This window comes from Melozone crissalis, unplaced genomic scaffold (genome assembly GCF_028551555.1).
Source record: "Melozone crissalis strain CALT ecotype California unplaced genomic scaffold, PUWL_Pcris_2 ptg000023l_1, whole genome shotgun sequence".
NCBI lineage: Eukaryota > Metazoa > Chordata > Aves > Passeriformes > Passerellidae > Melozone > Melozone crissalis.
Genome location: NW_026535801.1, coordinates 21,932,152 through 21,953,949, shown reverse-complemented (window position 1 = coordinate 21,953,949; position 21,798 = coordinate 21,932,152). Strand labels below are relative to the sequence as shown.

The following is a 21,798-nucleotide window of genomic DNA, read 5'->3' as shown; positions in this document are numbered from 1 at the left end:
TCATAAATATAAGGGTCCAACACGAGTTTACTTACAAACATTTGTAATGCAACACATTGTTATGCAATGAATCTAAATGAAAACATGTACTGAATTGTCTGGACTAGGCACATATATATTTCCTATCATACATTTTCCAGGATATCAATGAAGAGTTTACTGGTTTAGATTCAAATATTTGATCCAAAAATTTGAGTTAAGGTTATGATCTTAGAAGCACTTTCACTTCAGAACTGGTTTAGGAGTGGTGGTGTGAATTTTTTACCATTTGACTAGAGTGTTCTTTGTTCTCTTTATTTCTAGAGAACTAGGTGACATTTAGATTTCTGTGCCATGATGGTCAGTAGCTGGTTTTGTGGTCAGGTTATTATGGTTGATACTAGGAATGTGGTTGTGATTCATACTGTGATGAGCTGGAATCATAGACAAGACAAGGGAGCAAATAATCACAGTGCTTTCATCAGAGCTGGCATCCAGGCACAATCCATTGCCACTGGTCATCACTCAACTCTGGCTCTGTGGCTAATACTGCAAGTGTAAAAGCCTGGAGTATCTAGTCCATCCACACAAAGGAACCAAAAGAAAAGAAAATAATGCAGATACTCCTGAATTTAAAGGACTTTATGTAGACAAATAGAATGTATGTAAGCACAAATAATAAAAACTTTAAGTTAGAATATGTGGAAAGAGAACATGTGTTCCTACTTATGTTCTCTCTGTTTCCAGTTTGAGCACCCAGAGTTGATTTCGTGGCTTGTGTATTCAAGTGAGACTTGTTCTGTGAACTGAATTTTGCTGGAGTGTTCTCAGAGATCTACCTTTCATCTATAAATAACAGCAGTTCTATTCTGGTTGTCTTGTTCTGTGCCTTATGTTTGCATAGCGAAAATATGTGATCAGCTAAAGTATGGTTCTTTTTTTGTTTATAAGTTTTATAGCATCAATAATAGCTTTTGAACATGCTTTTATCCTTCTCCTTCATCTTCTTCCATCATTAACTTTCATCTCAAAAAAACTATCCACAGCACATTCTGCAGTCTCTCTTTCTGGGCCCAACTGAGAACAGTTATAGGATGGTGTCTTCATAGATTTTTTTTGTATGCTTAATTTCAAGATATTGACATTCTCTTTGTTTTAATGTAGCCAGTGAGAAATAGCAGGAGGAGAGTAGCAGAGGATGCTGTTCTGACTATTGATTTTCTTGTGCCTTTTGTTGGTTCATTAATTCCTCTAACAATTGCTTCTGAGGTAGCTGTCTGTGTGTGACCCCTACTAACCAGCAGAATAGGGTCTGTCATGGCTAGGTGAGGTTGTAGCTAATAATGTCAACTTCACCTTCTGAATTCTTCTGCCACAGAGTTACTGTTCAGTGTCCTGGGAGCAATACTGAGTTCTCTGCAAAGAGTGAAATACCTTACTTTTGAATATGTCATTGTTACTCTTCCACGGTGCATGTAAATGCCAGAAGTGCATTTACACTGCATTTACTGAAGCCAGCTGTTTCATGAGAGAGACAAGAGGGCTGAGACAAATGGAACATTGCAGAGAGGAGCCCTGTCTCTGCGTTATTTGTATGGAAGCAGGATTTTCACTACTTTCACTGGTATTGGCTGGTATTGCTATCGTGTCCCTACCAGCTATAAGAGAACTCACAACTCTCTAGTACTGTGTATCATGATTGTTAGAAAGCACCAGGCTGAAGTGAGACTCTTACTAATTCTGCAATCTCTATAGATAATGCCTCTTGCTGTAAGTAGAAGAGGGTGCATTTTGGAATGCAGAAGGGATTCACTGTTGTGTGTAGGAGTTGAGTGAAGCGGTAGTGAAAATAGAACAATAATTGTAAAGCTGTTTCTCTGGCTTGTGAGTCCCTTTTCTTCCTGTAATTTTTGAGGAAGAGAGCTGTGATAATAAATTTGTGAGGAGAAGTTGCTGATTTTATTCCAGTTGTAATTATCTCATTAACAATACCTGCATGTTGAATATAGAGTTTGGAATTTTTTGTTTTGCTTTCACAACCTAGGTGCGAGTATCACAGTAGAACCTCTGGGACACCACGTATTTTTCTAGATGGCTTTCCTGAGGCTGTTTAGAGCCATGGAATACAGTTGAAAGGCTGTGGTTCACAGATGGAAAAGTGATTTGTGCACTGTCTGTAACCTATACTTTTTTTATGGTATCTTCTATGATGTACATAATACATGTAGTCACTTTATCATGAGGGTACTGATAAGGGATGATAATATCCAGTCATTGATTCTAATGTTGATCTTCAAGAGAAATATTTTATTTAAAAGTAGAAAAATGTTGGTTGCACATTTTTCTGGCTGCCATTTAAGTTAGTCTGTCGTGTCTGGTCTGATTTAATTTGTTCTGACAGTAAAGGTTTACAAAATAGAAGAAGTCAGGTGTTATGAGTGAATCGTGAAATTTACTTTGATGGGGAATATCTCTTTTCATGGATAAAAGAAAGAAACTGTCAGTGGCTGAAGCCTATTAATAAATATTTGTCTAATCCTATTGTTTGTCTTGGTTGGTCAGCTTTTTCAAGATTTAAGTTACTATCTCTTAGAAGAAAAAAATCATGCTCTTTGTCCCGCAGAGCAGCTTGAGTAGACTCCATCAGGTTGGCCCTGTGCTTTCATTCTGCCTTTCCCCAAGTGTGCAACACAGGGTAGAGCACTAGGGGTTTGTTGGTGGCATGTAGTCCTGCCTCAAAGTGCATAAACATGTGCAGTCCCAAATAGCTTTGTGTAATATGTTCCCTAGCCAGTAGAGTTAATTGCCAAAGTGTGGTTTTTCAGCATCTGGTGTTGTCTATTTTGCTTTCCTAGAACAAACAAATTTAATTACTGAGAAGTTTTCTATAACTGATGACAGAAATATTTGTAATTGGTAGGTCTCTAATATGTTGAGGCTTCTTCTGGGGAGGGTACTGCTGAGTTTTTTACAGATAGAAGCCAATCTTTATACATCATTTCAAAGCCCAGAGCTATGTGAGGCCTTATGTGAGGGGAGTAAAAGGAGAACTTTTTTCATAAATAAATTTCAGGTGCAATATTTTAGTGTTAAGGTCTTCTGAATGTGTGGTTGTTGCAGAAGTGGTTGGGTTCATACATAACTTTTCACTGTATAAATAAAAAGTGAATGGCAGCCCTTGTTAAAATAAGGATGTTTTAATTTATGAAGCTTAACAAATCAGGAAATAGAAAAAGAAAAGCACAAACTTACTTCACAACTTCAGCCATTCCCCATAATGTTTACATTTTGTGGTGGTTTCAGGTTTTTTAAATCCAGATTTTACATTATTGAAGATATAGCAGATACTATTCTTTTGCTTTTTTGTACTGTAAAATAATTGTTCTGTTGTAGGAATGCAGTGATGTCATAGATGCAAAAGGTATTTTTACAGATGACAGGTGTAGAGCCTTATTTAGATAGACATTACTTGATTTCAAGAGGAGCTTGTTTTGGTTTAAGCAGGCTTATGGTACAAATTTCACATCTGTGATTCCAAGTAATGCATAAATATACCATCTGTAAATGCTGCCACGTTATCACAATTCACTAAAATGCTCACCAAAATTTTTCTTCAGTCATCCATCATGATTCCATCTGTAAAAATTTTGCATTAGATTTTATTTTGCCAACATTGTCTTCTGGCACAAAGAAATGTTAATGTAAATGAAATGTTTGTAAATGAAATTAAATGTTTGGAAATACCATTTTAAGGGTTATAATTTTCAGAACAAGAGCAGGCAATGGCATCAGATTTTTTTCTTTTTTTAAGGAAAGATGTATTTATCCACAACAATTGCTTTGAGGACACATCATAATATTGTGTTGGTACAAAGAGTGCCATGCATAATTTTCTGGCAAATCTGTGTGATAGGGTAGTTCTCATAGTTACAGAGATCTTATTTTCAATCTGTCTTTGTTTTCCATGTAAGGTTGTATCACAGCTATTTCCAGTCTATTCTCTTCTCTTCTCTTTCTTTGCACATGAATGTCTTTAGCATTTTACTTAAGGCATTAAAAACATCTGTTCAATACCTTGTTGTGTTGCTTTTTTTTGTGAGATGCAGCTGTTCCCATCTTTGTATTCTCCACCACACCCACCCTGCAAGCAAACCTTGTTCTTGAGGTTGGCTTATCAGGAGCTCCGTATCTGTAGCTGCTGTTTCAATGCATGTAGTACAGTCTGTTCACTGATTTCAGAGAAGTCTTTCAGCTCACCTCCTTCTCTGTTAATGTACTAGGTTTATGTGTTCAGAATACTGTTCTTTATTTGCAGCATGCTGGATTGGATCAAATATTGAGGAGCTGTCCTAATAACTTATATTATTATAGCAGATAAATTATAATGATTCTGCCTTTTTTTTTTAAACTTCCACCCCTTTTTTTCTTCTTTTTTTTTTTTTTGGCCTTCTTTTGGTAAAGAGACCAAAGCAGTTTCATACATTATTTGGCATCAGCTTTGGTGCAAATACAGGTTTACCAAGAAGGGAAGTAGAGGTTTTCTCTGGTTATCACTGATGCTAGAAATGGTGAAGAGGTAAGACAGCAAGTTTTAAAAATTATTTCAGGCAGATCTGCAGCTATCAGGTGTGCTTAGAAAGAAATGGCTGAAACCTTAAAATGTAAGTGTATGTTTGAGGTGCTTGTTGGTCCATCTCCAAAGATTGGGAACTTTTGCAGTCAGTGGTGGTGTTGCCTTCAGTTGCCTTTGTCACACTCTTATGATCGGACACACTTGGACTTTACATCTCCTGGTTAAGCGTGCACATAGCTAATATACCTACTGACAGCCACCAAGTGGGCAAAAAATTTTCTTTCTCAGAGAAGCCATCAACCAGTGAACTTCTCTAATGATGATGAATATGGGAAAGTTAAGTTAATACCATCTTAAATTTAATCTTTCCTTTCTATTATTCCAGTTCAGGGACAAGATGAACTACTATTACTTTACATGAAATCCTAAAATGGTACTGACGTTTTCCTAATTTCCAGAACTTACCATATATGTAATTCCAGGGTGAAAAGGCACCCTTTGCATAGGCTGCAATGGTCCATTTGCTGCAGGATCCACTCAGGAGTATCTGGGGAAACAAGGCCCCTCACCTGAAGATGATCTGAAGTGTTTGGCCAGTGTAACAGACCATAGCACTCTGACTGACTGACAGAGAGCCAAGTGCAGTTGTTGGGAAACAGCCCAACAGTGATAGATCACCCCAGTGATGTACCTGTTGCTCATTTTCAAGTTGGCTTGTATTTTGATACCAACCAGCCAATTCTTAACTTTTGTTAGCTGTATGTAGCCCTGTTTCATATATATCAGATATTATGAGGCTGTACCTACTGAATGCCTGTCTGGCAGTCTCCAGGGGGCATTACACAAGCTCATGGAAATACCCTGACATGGCTTTTTAAAACCAGAAATAGGACCTCATTTAATGAGCTGTGTTAATTCAGTTGTGTAAAATGTCCATTGAAAGGTGTGCAGTAAAGGGAAGGGTAGATTTTGTCAGAAGTTGTTAAAATGTGTTTAGAATGGTGCTGCATATGGGACAATGTTTGAAGCAAATAATACACTAAACTAAGGAAGGAGAAGCAGTCTCCAGTGTTTTCTTTCCATTGAGTGATCTTACATTTCTGTCTGGTTTTCATTTGTGATTCTATCTGTATTTCTTCTTAAATTAGGACAATATTTGATTTCTTTATCAAAGGATGCCTTCTTTAGTACCAAGTTACTTAGGGCTTCCCATGGTATGTATGTCTGCTTTATTTTCCAGGAAGCCATTGTATGGATTGTTTCAATATAATTGCAGTATGATTGGACTAGAATCATTAGCTGATCCCTCAGATACCTGGGAAATTATAGAGACCATTGGGAAAGGCACTTATGGTAAAGTCTATAAGGTTGCTAATAAGAAAGATGGAAGCTTGGCCGCAGTAAAGATTCTGGATCCTGTCAGTGTAAGTAAAAACTGTTAAACTTTAACTTCAATGTTAATTTAAAAGAATTCTTAAACTTGAGATATAAATCGAATGTGTAACATATTGAGAACATCCAGAAGGGAACAGTTTTACAGAATGCATTTACAGGAGGAGTTTAGTACCAGCAACTGAATGGCAACTTAGAATTTCATCATCTTATCTGAGGACAGAATTTGCCTAGTTTCTGTTTTAGATCAATGTAATTCTTCTGCTACAAATTTAGTTATCTTTGCTTGGAGCATGCAAATCGTGAGGAATGCCACAGAGGCATTCCTCATAGGGCCCACTGTAGCAGGGAAAAGACAAGATGCAGTTAACCTTAATGTTCTTGTTTTATTCTGTGTACTCCCTAAAAGAATTAATTTTCACATCATAGGAACACTGTGAACTTTATGATATTTTACAGTTACCATTTATAAGCAGATAATAGTGTGAGGCAATAATGAAGATGAAAAGAGAAGCAGACATCCCAGATCCTCAGAGGTAGTTCTGTGCCAGCTCTGGTTTAGTGGGTATTAAATGCCTAGCTTCCCATGAGAACCAAGGCCCTAGTTTTCAATGGAAAATTTAACTGACAGCTGTTCAGGTTGCATCAAGCTGGAGTTTGATCATGATAGCTGGGCTGAAATATTTACTAAAAAATGTTATGTTTCTGTCATCAACCATGATTGGAATTCATTGTGGTTTTCTCTTGTATGGATCTGGGGAAGGCACAGGCTTAAATTTTCTAATAGCCAAGTCGGTGCAGAAATGAGCAAAGTTTGAGCGCTTAAGCACTGTTCTGAGTTGTGGCCTGTGTGCTGGTATAAACATTATTTTGTAACTGTCACAGAATTCTTTCATTAACAAGTGCCTAGTAACATTTTACTATTTCATGGGTGGTTGTTTTGTGTCTCTTTCATTGTTTCTGGCAAATGTCATTCATCGTAAGACATATTTGGTTTTATTGATGGGCCACTTTGAGGCTTAGTGAAATGGTTCTTTGTTTAGTCCTATCTTATGAGCATAGAAAAAGGAATAAATCAATGATTCATGTATTTAAGTTTAGCTCACATGTTAAAACATGCGTGATTAAAAACAGGTTAAAAGTCATACATGTGTAAATTTCTTACTTGCACAACTGAGCAGAGTTAATTATAATTTTTAATTTTCTTAAGTATGTTATGTGCAGAAAGAATTCTTGAAGAACAACTGCTTGATTTACACGGGCTTTACTTTTTTATATATAAGAAGAGCCCAATTGTCACAATTCTATATGCATTAAATGACCAGTATAGTGTACTTTTAGCTGCATGAAAGTAAAACTATTTAAAAGTACAAACTAAGAAAAATTCATTCATTTTATCCATGACAGTTTGTTCTTACTTTATTTGGAGTCGCTGTCTTTATATGTTCTGTATGTTTGTGTTTTTTATTTAGGATGTAGATGAAGAAATTGAAGCTGAATATAATATTTTGCAGTTTCTTCCCAATCATCCTAACGTTGTTAGATTTTATGGAATGTTTTACAAAGCAGATCAATATGTGGGAGGACAGCTCTGGCTAGTACTTGAGGTAAAAACATTTTGACAATATTACATCTTACCTTAGCATATGTGGTTGGATTTTTGTTTGTTATTGCTAAAAGAGTCACAGGCTTTCATGATTTTCTCATAGGATGATGTGTCCTAGCCTACTGTTGAAAATCACATCCAAACTTCAAAATGTGTTTAATTGGAAATGGTCTTGCATTTAATTTCTGTTTGAGTTGCTACATTATGCCTCCAAAATAAGCAGCTCTTTTTTTTTTTTTTCTTGTTAGAGGAAACATTAGATAAGACATTTATTTAAACTTTTTGGAGAACTCAAGCATTTGAGGAGAGTGCAAAGGATGATGAAGTAGTGACGTGGAGGGTAGTTAACAAATAAGCTGCCTACTGCAAAAGTCAACAGAGAAAGTGTAATGGGAAAGTCTCTTCTATGGTAATTTTAAACTAGAGGCTGGTGGTTGTTGGAAACCTAGCAACAGAAATGCCTTCTATTCACTCTTCTTTTTCAGTGCCAATCAGTAATCTTACAATGTCAAATGTATCTTGGTGGTCTTGTTTCCACCAAAGTTAGGTGACTGCCAAAGATGGTTGTAAAATGAGGATTTCTTTCTAGGCTTAATTGATGCAGAACTCTGCACAGGCAAACCATTCAAGCATTTCTTTCCTTTATAACTAGACTGATAAAAGCTAGGACTCACTTTTTAATTATTGATTGTTTTAAAAATTCCACTCCCCGTTCTTGAATGGGGAATCTTTATTTCCATTACAACTTGTGGAATCACAGCAGAACATCTAACTTTTATGTACTGGAGCAGTATGTAGCTTGAATAACAACTTTTGAATGTGTTTCCTCTTAAATTTCAGTAACTTTTGAAAAGTGACCTTAGTATTTTTGATTTGGTGTTGGTTTTTTGTATGCGTGCTTTGTGTTGTTTGGACTTGGTTTCCTTTGTTTTTATTTTTAATAAAAGAGTCTTGTGCCAAATGACAGAGTTTTATGGAACAAAATCCTCGTTTACTCTGAAATAAAACTGAATGTAGAATTTGAACAAGTTGTGGGTGTACTTTATCAGTATGCATTTCAGGTGACTTTTGGTACACATAATCCAGATTTTGGAAGAAATTTGACATTATAAAAAAATGTGTTTTTTCTTATATGGAACAATTTATCAGACAACCCAAACTATTCCTTGCCTTGGAGTTTACACCATATTTATCCATGCATAACAGTGACTTGTGATATTATAAATTAATGACTTGTTTCAGTAAAAGGGAATATACAAAGTATTCAGACTTTGATCCCTGAGTCTTTGATGAAATACAGTTATTTGATGTGTGACTCCCAAAATTTGTAATAAAAAGATGGATTTTTTTTTTCCTTCAGGCACAATTTTGCCATGTTTACTCACTACAAGCAGGAACTTAACTTTGATAAATGTTTGTGATGAGGAAGGGTGGCAAAAGTGACACCTTAAGTATTTTTATGATGATGCAAGTCTTGGACAAAAGTGAAGCAAACTTCTCAACTTTATCATATAAAAGTACATCTCTACACCTGTTGAAGTATTACCATTAGGTGTAAAGTGGTAATGAAGGTGACAGATTCATTTTGTTCAAGGTCTTTGCTGAGTTTCAAGAGTAGTGGCACTGCTGCAGTAGTGTTTGTGGGATACATTTTTGAGTCAGGCATTCATTTACCATATCCTACCAAACAGCTATCAGTCTGTATTAGTTTTCAGTTGTGACCAGTTGGGGTTTTTTTTAAGTTCAGGCATACTTTTATATATTTTATTTGTAGGCTAGAGATAAATTTGGTATAGTCTAAATTTATTTAATTTATTAATTTATTATTATTATTATTTATAATTAATTAATTAGACCATTAGTTAAATAGTCTAAACAGAACATTTAATGCAATGAAAGCAATGCGAAGAAAACTTTAGCTAATGACTTGTCAGCAAATGGTTAACCATGGGAAGAATAAGATGCAGTTTCATGTAAATACATCAAATTTCTTTTGATCGTTGATGCTGACTTGAATGCTCCCACAAATTTATGAGATATAAGAAAAACATTCCCTGCTAATGAATTAAAAAATAAAGCCAAATTCCTACAGAATTTGTCAATATTTTAAGTGATGAAATTTTGCCTCAAGGTCCTTTTCCATTGACTCAAACTTATAGTCTAGTGAAATTTTTTTTTGATGCAAGGGGAAGTTAGTAATAAGGTAAGGAAAGGATTGGCATATAACAGAACTTAGTGGTTGAATTGATGCACATTCTTTCATAAAAGCTATTTGAAAGATGCAAATCTTGAGAGTTTGTATAACTTCATACTATTTTCCTGATTTATGCTGTGGTATTTCAAACTGATAATGTTAAATGAACTTGTGTTGAAATGCATGTGATTCTCTGGCAGGAACATTGGTAAGGGTGCTGGCCACAAACCAGCATAGATGAGAAAATTCAGCAAAAGAAAGACAATCAATTCTCCCATCTTTTTCTTTTTTGGTCAAACAATTGTGAATATCAAGGTAATTAAAGGAAAGTGAGAGGAGAAAGGATGGATATCAATACCTGCTTAGAATGGTATGGACAGTAAACTTAAGGTGTGGACGACAACATGTTTTCAAAAATTCTAATTTTACCTTTTCTCCTCCTCTTTTGATGTTTAGGAGCCAATTAGTAGAAAATGCTTGCAAGAAGCTGCTTCTCTAGATTAGAATGTTTCTCTGTTGTTGACAGTATATGGCATCAAATCTGAGTATAGATATATGGCTTCTATCTATTTTATATTGCCTGCCATCAGGAGCATTGATGGAGTGAAAGTTTAAAGTGACTAATTTGTTGCTTCCCCGTTATCAAGAGCATCAATCTTTTCTGTCTGGCCTTTGGAGAGAAGGATTTTTTCAAAAAGACAATGCACGTATTGTGAAAATACTCAAATAATGTAAATTGGATGTATGAATCTTCTTTTGAGATACAGTCTTGTTCATATTATTTTTATCTTTTTTGTTGCATTTTATAAATTGCACTTTACAATTTTCAGTTTTCTCTTCCCTCCCCTTACTCAGGCTGCTGTGATTTATATTAACATGACCAATAAAAAGAGTTCTGTTGTTCCCTGACATGTGTTGTAGCACAATTTTGCATGGTAGGTGTTTATAGCCTAAACAAGTATATTGAGTAACTGAGGACTTGCTTTTTCTCCCTCCTCACAACTGCCCCCTTTCCAGCTGTGCAACGGAGGTTCTGTCACAGAGCTTGTCAAGGGCCTGCTCAAGTGTGGCCGAAGACTGGATGAAGCTGTCATCTCATACATCTTGTATGGGGCTCTCTTGGTAAGGATCTTCATTGGGCTTGCAGTGACAGCAGAGGCTGCAATTCACTTATTGCATACATACACTCTCCATTTCTAGTGTGGGAGTGGGAGCAGTATTACATGGGCTGTTACAACAGCAGGGGTTGTATAAAGGCATGTCATCCAGTGGACAGCTGTTTCTGTAGAGTGTGTACAGATTTTCTTCATTACATTCCTTAATAACAGGGTAATTGTTTTTAAATAAGGGAATAAACTTATTTTTCTTACTGCTGTTATATAGGGCCTTCAGCATTTACACAATAACCGGATCATTCATCGGGATGTGAAAGGGAACAACATTCTCCTGACAACAGAAGGTGGAGTCAAGCTCGTTGACTTTGGTAATGACCACTTGCCCTTTGTTTTCTTGATACATGCAGTTTAGCCAAAGGCTCTGTTCCCTTTCCCCTGGGAAGGCAGAGACTTTTTCAGAAGCATACTCAGAATTATTTTAATAAGGAAAAATGCAAAAGGAACCTGATTAGAGCAAGCATAAAACTTCTAACTAAAAATCAGTAATAGAGTTTTAATTTTTAAAAGCTTAAACATAATTTAATAATTTTTAAAATTCTGAAGCTAGCATTTTATTTACAAAGCTCTTTTGCGTTTTAGAAGAAATGTCAGTTTCAGGGCAGTTGTCCTAATTTAAATTTAGATATTCTGTCTTTTGCATATGAAAAGGAAACATTCTTTCTGAAATGGCTTTGATAGCCTTAAGCATATTTTTTTCCCCCTCTGAGCAGAAGGTAAAATAGTCCCTTGGGTCCAAAACCCAACATCCATTTAATTAGTGATTATTGCTCTTAGATTTGAGCATTACCAGTCTGGATATGTCATAAGAAACGAGAGAGAAAGGGAGGGAGGGGGTGGTAGAAAGGCACTTGGCAATGGGTTTAAAGCCAGTTCAAATTTTATTCCTTTGAATGTGCACTTAGAAAAAAAAATAAACAAAACTTTTGTCCCTCAGATAAGTATGCAAGGGAGTGAACAATTTTATTAAAAGTAACAGAAGCAGATCATTAGTAATATGATTTATTAATGAAACCATATAATGCATAAGGTAATTACCACTGCAAATAATGAATGAATGACATGTTTGTTTAGCAGTGCATGAAGGTAAAGAGAAATGTTCACAAAATGAGAATAGGGTAGAATGATATGTCAAAAAAATCTGCAAATAATATTTTTTGAAAATCCTAAAATATTAAATTTATACAGTGGAAAGAAAATTGTGTACTGGTGATGTCATGGTATTATAAATTTATTGAAGATGCTAAAGTAAGTTGTCACATAAGAGATTCCTTAGTATCTACTAGGGACAAAATTTCATTATTTGAATTATAAAGGCAGCAATTAAAATAGTACTAGGAGAAACTTATGACCTGAAGGAAAATTTGGAGTGAGTCCCTGACCTCATAGAAGAGAGGAAGATCCCTTCTCATTTGGGGGAATTTTGGCAGTCTAATCTTTGGTTTTAGTCCATTATGGGAAAAGTTAGCTTTTCTCCCCAAAGCAAAGTGTTTTTATCAGATGTATTAAAGGCCTTAAAGACAGGCTAGTGTGCTCCACCCCAAGTGGCACATTCAGTGAAACTGAGACTCCCAATCTTTGTGGTGTCCCATGGGTCTCTGAGTCTATATTTAGGTTTCAGAGGTTTTCTCTTACTTTGTATGTTAGGACAGTAGCACTAGAAAATTGCAACAAATATGGCAGGCTCAGAAAAGAAATGAGACTTAAATCTCAGGTGTTCCCTACTGCTTAACAGTTAGGAAATGCCAAGAAATGCCAATATGTCCATGGGCTTTCTGACTAAAGAAGTATCAGGTGCCAAGCTTTTATTAAGTTGCTCTTTTTCCTGTCTTAGTCCACTGCTATAGCCACAGAACCGTCTCTGGGAATTGGGACTGAGTCACAGGTGATATTGTTTGTAGAACTGTTTTGTCTCATTTTTTTGCAGAAAGTAGAAGATAAATAGTGAAATTCCAAGGAATTCAGGAAGAGAAGGGACTTGCAGTTGAGAAAGTTGAATGATGTAAAATGGGAGATTATTCCTCCTTCTGCTAGAGGGTCACTTACATCAAAGGCAGTTCCTCATTTTCCCAATAGTCAGTTTGAAACACATTGTCCTGCTTTGCAGAAGAACTGTGTGTTCTTGTACCGCAGCTGAGATCTGTTATAGCTGTACTTGAGGCTTGTGGAATGCCTGACAATTGAAAGATCTCAGATTAAGTACCCAAACACAGTGGATGCTTTGGATATTTTTAGGTTAATCCCTGGAACTAATAATCCTCTGCCATTTTGTGGGAATGTTAAGCAGATTTGTTGCTTGGTGAGTGGGGAAGGAAATATGTCAAAAGAAAAAGAAAATAATAATTTTAAATTTAGTATAGGATTGGATATATTAAATAAGAAATGAGAATTCAAGTCAATGGGGTTAAAAAAATTAAATTATGACCTATTCAGTGAATGTTATTCTTTCAGTCGAGAGAATGAGGCAAAATCTTGATTTTTAAAAAGCTGCTTCATATTCAAGGCTGTACATATGGATATTAGGTCACAGAGAGGGTTACACAGATATCTTTAATTGAGGTTTTTCTTTACTGGATGACTTTACAGCTTATTTTTTCAACATAACACACGTTTCTTCCCTCAATGGCTGCCGACAGCATAACATATTTGAATAAATGCTGGTCACAGTAAATTGACCTAAAATGTCTGCAACTTATCATTCATTTGTACTTATGCTCACTCTCTCTCAGCTCTTTGGTATTCTGTTTTGGAATATCCCTAGACAGCAGCTGTGAATTAAGGTGGCTGCAGAGAGATCACAGTGAAATGAACAGAGGCTTGTTGTATGTGCTAGCCCTTAACTGTTTCCAGCGGTACTCACAAAATCACTGAAGGCTTGCAGTTACACTGAAAAATTAAAAACAAATATAAAATTGAATGTTGGAATCAGAAATCAATCAATTTAACTTATGAGTCTAATTTTTATTGGTAGCAGTCAATGCATATTATATGTGTTTCTGTTCATTTTTGTCTCTGGGTAATGCCAAAAGAGCAAACCTCTGTGGCTTTTGTTTTTAAAAATTTTTAAAGCAAAATATATTTCTAAGTTAATATTGGCTTTTGTGTCACCTCTTTGGAATGCTACTGAACTGAACTCATTCAATTATATGTTGACCAGAGCACAGCAAATTTGCTGTCAAAGTTCATTCTGATTTGTTAACGTCATTGGATTGCACTCTAGTTAATTCTTTTGTTTTTTTCAATTGTGCTTCAGTAGTCCAGCCCCAGTCAGCAAAGCTCTGAAGCTAATGTTTTGTTTTAAGTATGTGTTTAATTCCCTAAGTACAAGCTGCAGTGTGAGCTTGAGCTTCTGAGCTTTTCTCATTAGGGAAAGATTTAAGCAGATGCATAAGTGTTTTGTTGAGCTAATGAACAAATTCCCTGTTTGTGATGTTCAGGCAGTTCATTTCTGAAACAGAAGTTTTAAAGTCAAGTTGTAATTTTAATAGTTCCCATTTATACTTATGAAAACAGCAGAAAGAAATCTGGGATATTTATGTGACAATGGAATTTTTGAGTTTGAATGAAAGTGCTTCAAACTGAGAGTCATTCACAAAAAAAAAAATCTCTGATAAACTGAAGAAAACAGCAAACTGAAATCAATCAAACAAATAATTTACACCTACTTTGGCCAGGCATTCTGCATCTGTGCTCACAGGTTTGGATTTTGTTTTCCAGATACTTGAAATAAACTTAGTGAAATGACAGTAAATTTGAAGCCAAGTTTCTTTCTCTGTTTTGTTGTAGGTGTTTCAGCCCAGCTCACCAGCACAAGGCTCCGTAGAAACACCTCAGTGGGAACCCCCTTTTGGATGGCACCTGAGGTAGGCAAATGTGCCTCTCTGGCTTCCCTCCATTCATTGCAATACAGACTTTATTGCCACTTCCCCGTGGCAGGAGAGGATCTTTTCTTCCCTCTCTTATGGCTGTGTTTCTGCTTTACATCTTGTTCTCTGTTCAGTAAAAGTAATATACTATTAGAGTATACAAAATGGGTTTCTAATAACCATTATTTTCTTCTCTGTAGTGTTTCCATAAAATTACAGCAAATCTACAAATAAGTGAGGGTCCTAAGAATGTTATGAATTTCCAGTTAAATGTTGTATATTTTGGGGTGCTCGTCCGTGATGTAAATACGGACTAGGGGGAGAAGGAGGAATTCCTTCTTTCCAGTCTTGCTGTAGTCTTGCACACTGCAAAACCCTGAGTGACCCATGTGTTCTTTAGCCTTAATCATTAACTGGGGCCTTTAAACTTAGACACATGGGCTAACATAGATTAAAAAATTGGTAAAAATAATATACAGGTAGCTTAGCCCATTTTCAAGTACCTTACTTACATAATTTTATATACTATTATCCAGACATAACCCTTTGCCTTCTATTTCATGAAGCTCCAAAAGGTTTTAACACACTATTGAACAAGTTTATACTTTACCAAAGTAAAGTTTGTTCAACAATGTGTTTTATCTTTACAAGATAGCAATCTTTGCACTCCTTGCTTTAAGGAGCACAAAGTACTTCTGAAAGATATGGATTATGAAATTTAAAAACAAGGATTGAAACAGGAGTTGTCTGTTTGTAAGTTGTTCAGCCTTTGTAATAGTACAAGCCTCTTTTCTGTTAAAGGCCTTGAGAATTTTGGGGAATTTGGAATGGAATTTATCTATTACAAATGCACACAGGTCTATTTCTGTAGGTTGAAGAGTTAAAAGTATTGTGCAAACATTTGTTTTACAACATTTCATAATTTTATGCATTGGTTTTTGTTGCTAAGTAGGGCTGATTAAAGCTGAGCAGAGAAAATACACTGCAGTAAGGGGTCTAAAATTGATCTTGCACAGTCTCACAAAGAGTGGTTGATATTTCACCATCTCCATAACAACCAGTTTACGTCACAAAGGAGACACAAGATACCTTAGAAACCACTGTGAAAGCATTATTTATGGAATCACCTTGGTTGGAGACATTTCTAAAATGAGACCTCTATAAAATACTTCTCTAGATAATAGTGGACATACTATGAAAGATTTTATTGAACATGGATTATAATAGGTTCTTTTTGCGGTTCTGTTTTGCTTGAATAATTACCATCAAGGGCAGTAATTATACCAAATTTATTTTCCCTGCCATGTTGAAGATATTTGTTCTCGTGGCAGAAAGCCAAAGAAAGAAGCAGATATTTTGATCTGAAAAATTTTGACTTGAAAGTACAGCACACATGTAATAAACGTATGTTATGTACCTGGCATGTCAAACAGGAACAGGTGTAGCTTTGAATTCTTCCTGTTTTGAAAAGATCTCTTGAAAGAACCAACCCAGTAGATAGCCATAGTAACCCATATTACATTTCCATGCCTGTGTGAGACACACCAGGCTCCATAGGTGTGCCAATCTGCACAACAGCTGTAAGGTGCTTAGATATCCATTATGCTGTTGTTGGAATGGCTTTTAAATGACAGGTTGCATAGCATGCTTGCTCAAATCACTGCAGTTGCTCATATAAATGACAGGTTTCAAGTGATGTGCAGGATGCATGTAATTTACTTTATTTCTGGGGAGATCTTTCTGGTATTTTTCAAATATGCACCCAAATTTTTATGGGAAAGATGGAAGATTAGGACTGCAATAAAACAAAAAGAAAATGGAAAGGTATGCTTGGGTAACAGTTTATTAGGAAGAGTGTTTTCTAGATGAGATTGTGGTGAGATCAATAAACACTAGAATGGCACTTAACTCAGTTTTTTGCACTCATTTACAAATAATCTTCCTGCCTAAAGGTTTTTGACATGGGATAGAATTTATTTCAACCCCCAAAATATCATAAAATAACTGAATGGAAATGAAATGTTACTAATCAGAGAAACAAAAAGCATGAAGGGTTTTTTTTTGCAATTGGACTTCATCTACATGTGAAACATAGGTACTTCAGTCAATGCATAAGGTAATCATGGGGTCTCATATGGCAATGAGAAGGATGGATTTAATCTGAAAGAGGAGGGAAGAGGGGAGATGAAAAAGTTTGCCTTGGAGGAAGAGACTACAGTAGTGTTTCAGAGTAGAATAAAGCTGACAGGAAATATTTTCCAGTGTAAGCCCCAAGAAAATAAAACCTGGAGAAGAATGCTGCAGGATGTTGAAGGCTGACAGATAGGAATAACTGGATATAAGCAGGAGACAAACACACTGAAAACTGGAATCACTAGATCAACTTGGATCACAAATGGTCTATGAAATGAAGAAAACCACCTTCTAAGATTAAGTTTGCAAAATATTTCAAAGGGATTATATGGCATGGTACTTGAAATAGCAGAAGCCCATAGGAAAATAGCAGTGTCTGAGGGTGGTGTAAGGAAGGTGTTCAACTCAGTGTTCTTACTGGCAGCTTTGAAAGTAGCAGCTTAACTGCTTAATATTTGAGTGACTCAAGCATCTTGGCTCCTTTTTTTTTTTTTTTTTGATGACTCTGAGGCTTGCTTAGCAGTATCAGGACAAAAAAGATCTGTCCTTGAGCATTTGTTTTGAGCAGAGCTTGTGATTCACAAAAATTTTGCTGAAAAATGAAAATACTGGTAAAAATTAGGCTGTGAGGAAGCAACAGAGAACATGACAAGGATAAGTCAGTTTGAGAGCAACTTTAAAGCAGACTCACTGAAAATGAATAATTGTTGTTTAACCTAATTAATATTTTTTCATGCTTACAAATGTAGACTCTCAGAAACTGAAACACTGAATACAAGCATGCCAATAAAAGATAAATAAGGCAGGATAGTGTTAGTGTGTTTAAAGCTGCCTGTTATCAAACACTTAAATTACCTAAAATCTGCTTCTGTTGTGCTGAAATAAATTGTGTTATGTGCTAGCAGGATGAATCAGATTTTCAGATTTGAAACTTTTGTACTGAACTGCCTTAACATCTGTGGTTTTAAGCCTTAACATGTCTTGTTTCCAACTTCCAGTGCACAACTGAAAAAAATCTAGTTCAAGCAGAATTTGAGATTTCTTTTTCCACACATACGAGTAGATTATCATGATCTAGCTGAAAACTTGACCTTGAAACAAACTCAGAAAATCATAGAATAACAGGGTTACAGAGTCAAGTAGGTGGAAAAGACCTCTGAGATCATTGAGTCCAGCCTATGACCAGCTGTTATGTCAGCTAGACCAGGGCACTGAGTGCCACTTTCCTTAAGCACTTCTGGGGATTGGGCCTCCATCACTTCCCTGGGCAGTCCATATTTAATGTTTATGTTTAATCACCCTGGCTGTGAAGAAATTCTTCTTGATGTCCATCCTAAACCGTCCCTGACACAGCTTAAGACTATGACCTCTTGTCCTGGTTCAGATTGCCTTGAAAAAGAGGCTGCCCCCCCACCTGGCTCCACCCTCCTTGCAGCAAGTTGTAGAGAGTGATGAGCCTCCTCTTCTCCAAGCTGAACAACCCCGGCTCCCTCAGCTGCTCCTCGTAGGACTTGTGCTGCACAGCCTTCACCAGCTTTGCTGCCCTTCTCTGGACCTGTTCCAGCACCTCCATGTCCTTTCTGAATTGAGGTGCCCAGAACTGGACACAGCACCCAAGGTGTGACCTCACCAGTGCCGAGTACAGGGGGACAGTCATTGTCCCAGCCTTGCTGGCCACACTATTCCTGACACAGGCCAGGATTGCCCCAGGCTTTCTTGGCCACCTGGGCATGCACTGGCTCATGTTCAGCTGCTGTTGACCAGCTGCTGTTCATCTTTTCCCACTGGGCCACTTTCCAGTCATTCTGTCCCCAGCCTGTAGTGCTGCATGCTCAATGCCCTTAATCAGATCATCAGTAGAGATGTTAAACAGAACTGGGCCCAGCACTGATCCCTGGGGGGCGCCACAAGTGGGCAGACACCCACTGGATGCAGCACCATTCACCACCACTCTCTGGCCCAGCCTTCCAGCCAGTTCTTCACCCAGCGAAGAGTGCTCCTGTCCAAGCTCTGTGCTGCCAGCTTTTCCAGGAGTGTGCTCTAGGAGGTTGTGTCAAAGGACCATCAAGTCCAGGTAAACAGCATCCACGGCCTTTCCCTCACCCACCAGGCAGATCACCTGGCCAAAAAAGGAGGTCAGGTTTATCAGGCAGGATCTGCCCTTCCTGGCTGGGTAGGATCCCTTGGTTGTCCTATATATACCATGTGATCACACTCAAGAGGATGTGCTCCATGTACAGACATATGTACATGTTTGGCCCCAATTTAGTTTTAAGAATGGAAATAGAACAAGATACTTGAAGTGAGAAAGAACTGGAGAGATGCTGAAGATAATTTAAAACTGCAGGGAATATGCTGTTATATTTTACTGATAACTGCTAAAAATGACACTGGTGAATGTATATTTATATTTTAAAAGGAACATAATTAAAACATAGTTGATCCTTTGAAGGATTAGGTGTTGAATTATGACATATGACACATGTGTAGGAAAGGCTGTGATATTGTGGTAAAGATATATGAATTCTGTAATAATGAGTTAACCACAGGTAAAATCTTGGGTCTATTTTCCTATTTTCAGAGATATTTCAGATGTCACAGTATCATTTAAAGCTGTTTCAACTTTGTGTTTTGAGTAATTGTTACCATGCTGGCAGACGGAAGTAATGATCAGTAAGATTGCCCCAGACGCAGTTTCCCATTCTCCTGCTGAATCAAGGCATTCTCCTGGGATAAAATTCAGTACATCTGAGGATCAGAATAAATTTCCAAAGTGTTAGAACAGTAGGTGAATAGCTTAAATTGTCTTTCTTTTCCCAATGTTCCTTTGCATTCTTTTTAAACTTTAAATCTGATCGTGTGTGTGAAATAAGTCTAATCCTGAAACAATGAATAATATTTGCATTGCTTCAGTACAGAGTTGTGTGTCTGCATAATCTAATGAAAAATTAACAAAACTAGCTGGTAAAAAGCACCCCAATAAGTACCTTGCATTAATGTAATTTAAAAATATACAAAGAGAAAACTACAATTTTGCAAAAGCCTTTTGTCAACTTTTCTGCTGAAGCCAATATTTATTAAAATAAGGGCTGTATTCAGGTCTTAGAATTTGGGAAAAAATAATTTAATTGTAAATACATTTAATGTGCAGTTTAAATACTGAATTGGGAAAACAGCATAGAAAAGATAATCCCATCACTAACCTGGGCTTATTGAATCATAGGTTTGGGTTGGAAGGGACCTTAAAGATCATCTCTTTCCAAGTCCTCTGCCCTAGGAAGGGACACTCGACCAGGTTGATCAGGGCCCCATCCAACATGACCTTAGACGCTTTCAGGGATGGGGCATCCACAGCTTCTGTGGGCAACCTGTTCCAGTACCTCACCACCTTCACAGTAAATAATTTTTCCCTTATACCTAATCTAAACCTACTCTCTCTCAGGTTGAATCCATTCCCTCTTAATCTGTCACTATATGCTCTTGTAAAAAGTCCCTCTTCATCTTTCCTTTCATGTTTTTAATTAACTTTAAACAGGTACAGTGATACATTCCAAGGAAGCAATTTAGTATAGTCTCATCTTGTCATATTTCAGCCTATTCTGTTTGTCAGCCCTTTGCTTACATCAAGAGATTCAAGGTCAATTTGCTAAAATTAGCTTTTTGCATATGCACGTTTTCACTATACTTTTAATTGCCTCCTTAGCAAGGAGTTTTGTGCATGCTGATTTATAATGAACTGTAGGCATCCACCACGTAGTATAAATAGGATATAGATCTCAAGAATGGATATACCCTTACTTTTCTGCCTGAAAGCCATTTGAAAACAGTTTTACAGTGGAAAAGTATGCTTATGTTGTGATAAATAATATTACATCTTCTCTAATAAGAAAAGTTTTGAAAATATTTTAATATCTTCTGTGAAAGTATAATAACAATTCTTGTATACCTAGTGATAAGAGATGGATTATTAAATTAGCTCTTATTACAGTTTTTCAGTTTTATAGTCTTTTTATCTTGTAAATTACAGTACATGAAATAAGATAGAAAGCATAATTTAAAAACAAAATCCCCAAACAACTGTCCTCAGAGTAAAACTTTACTGATAGAAACAAATCTGCTGTTGCTGTTATAGAACTTTTATAGAATCTGGCATCATGATTAATCAACAGTGAAATATTTTAAAATTCCACACATTTAAAGGATAAAAATAATAAATGCTATAAATAAATGTTAAAGTTGAAGGTAACTAGCATTAAATAATTTGCCACATAGGTGATACTATATTAAGCCTAGTGTGGAAGGAACTTCCCTCTTGACATACATTATGAAATTCCATCCTGGTTTTTGGGAGATTAAAGTGCTGGGGCACTGCAGGGTACTGGCAATTATTTTTAGGAAATACTAGCTGTCCTCTCGAAATGCAGCACTGCATTTGAGTGCAGAGCTGTGCTTCATGTGGAACTAGGCATAGGCATGCCAGAGAGGAACTGCACAAGTGTAAGTGTGGGGAGGCATGGGGGGAAGAGTGGGAACAGTTGCTCTAAATAGATAGGGTAAGACTGCACGGATGAACTGAGGGACATAGAAATGAAGTGATTTGCTTAAGAACTTACAGCAGGTCAGTGGCAGAATGTGGGATAGAATTAAGTCTCTAAATGGCTGCACATGGTTGAAATGCCTGTGACTGAGATGCCATCTTCTGAGAGTGACTTTGAAATGATTTTAAAATAGATTTCTTTTTCTGAATACAGATTTTCATTTCTTCAAAGAAATGAAGGAAATTGCCTTTACTCTCCTGGTTTTTCCCCTGCTTTCTTCTCTTCTGTGACTCTCAAACTGAAGCTGCTGCAGTAAGGAGTTATACTGAAGTTGCTTAAAGTCCA

At 36.6% G+C, this 21,798-nt stretch overlaps 1 protein-coding gene across 1 annotated transcript in view; it reads left to right on the top strand.

The window, feature by feature from the left end:
- MYO3B (myosin IIIB) overlaps positions 1–21,798 on the top strand; it is a 188,153-nt gene that overhangs the window by 19,520 nt on the left and 146,835 nt on the right. Inside the window, exons 4-8 of the mRNA XM_054277506.1 lie at positions 5,793–5,976; positions 7,417–7,551; positions 10,762–10,866; positions 11,128–11,227; positions 14,703–14,779. Coding sequence (XP_054133481.1) covers positions 5,793–5,976; positions 7,417–7,551; positions 10,762–10,866; positions 11,128–11,227; positions 14,703–14,779 — 601 coding nt within the window. The remainder of the gene's footprint in view (positions 1–5,792; positions 5,977–7,416; positions 7,552–10,761; positions 10,867–11,127; positions 11,228–14,702; positions 14,780–21,798) is intronic.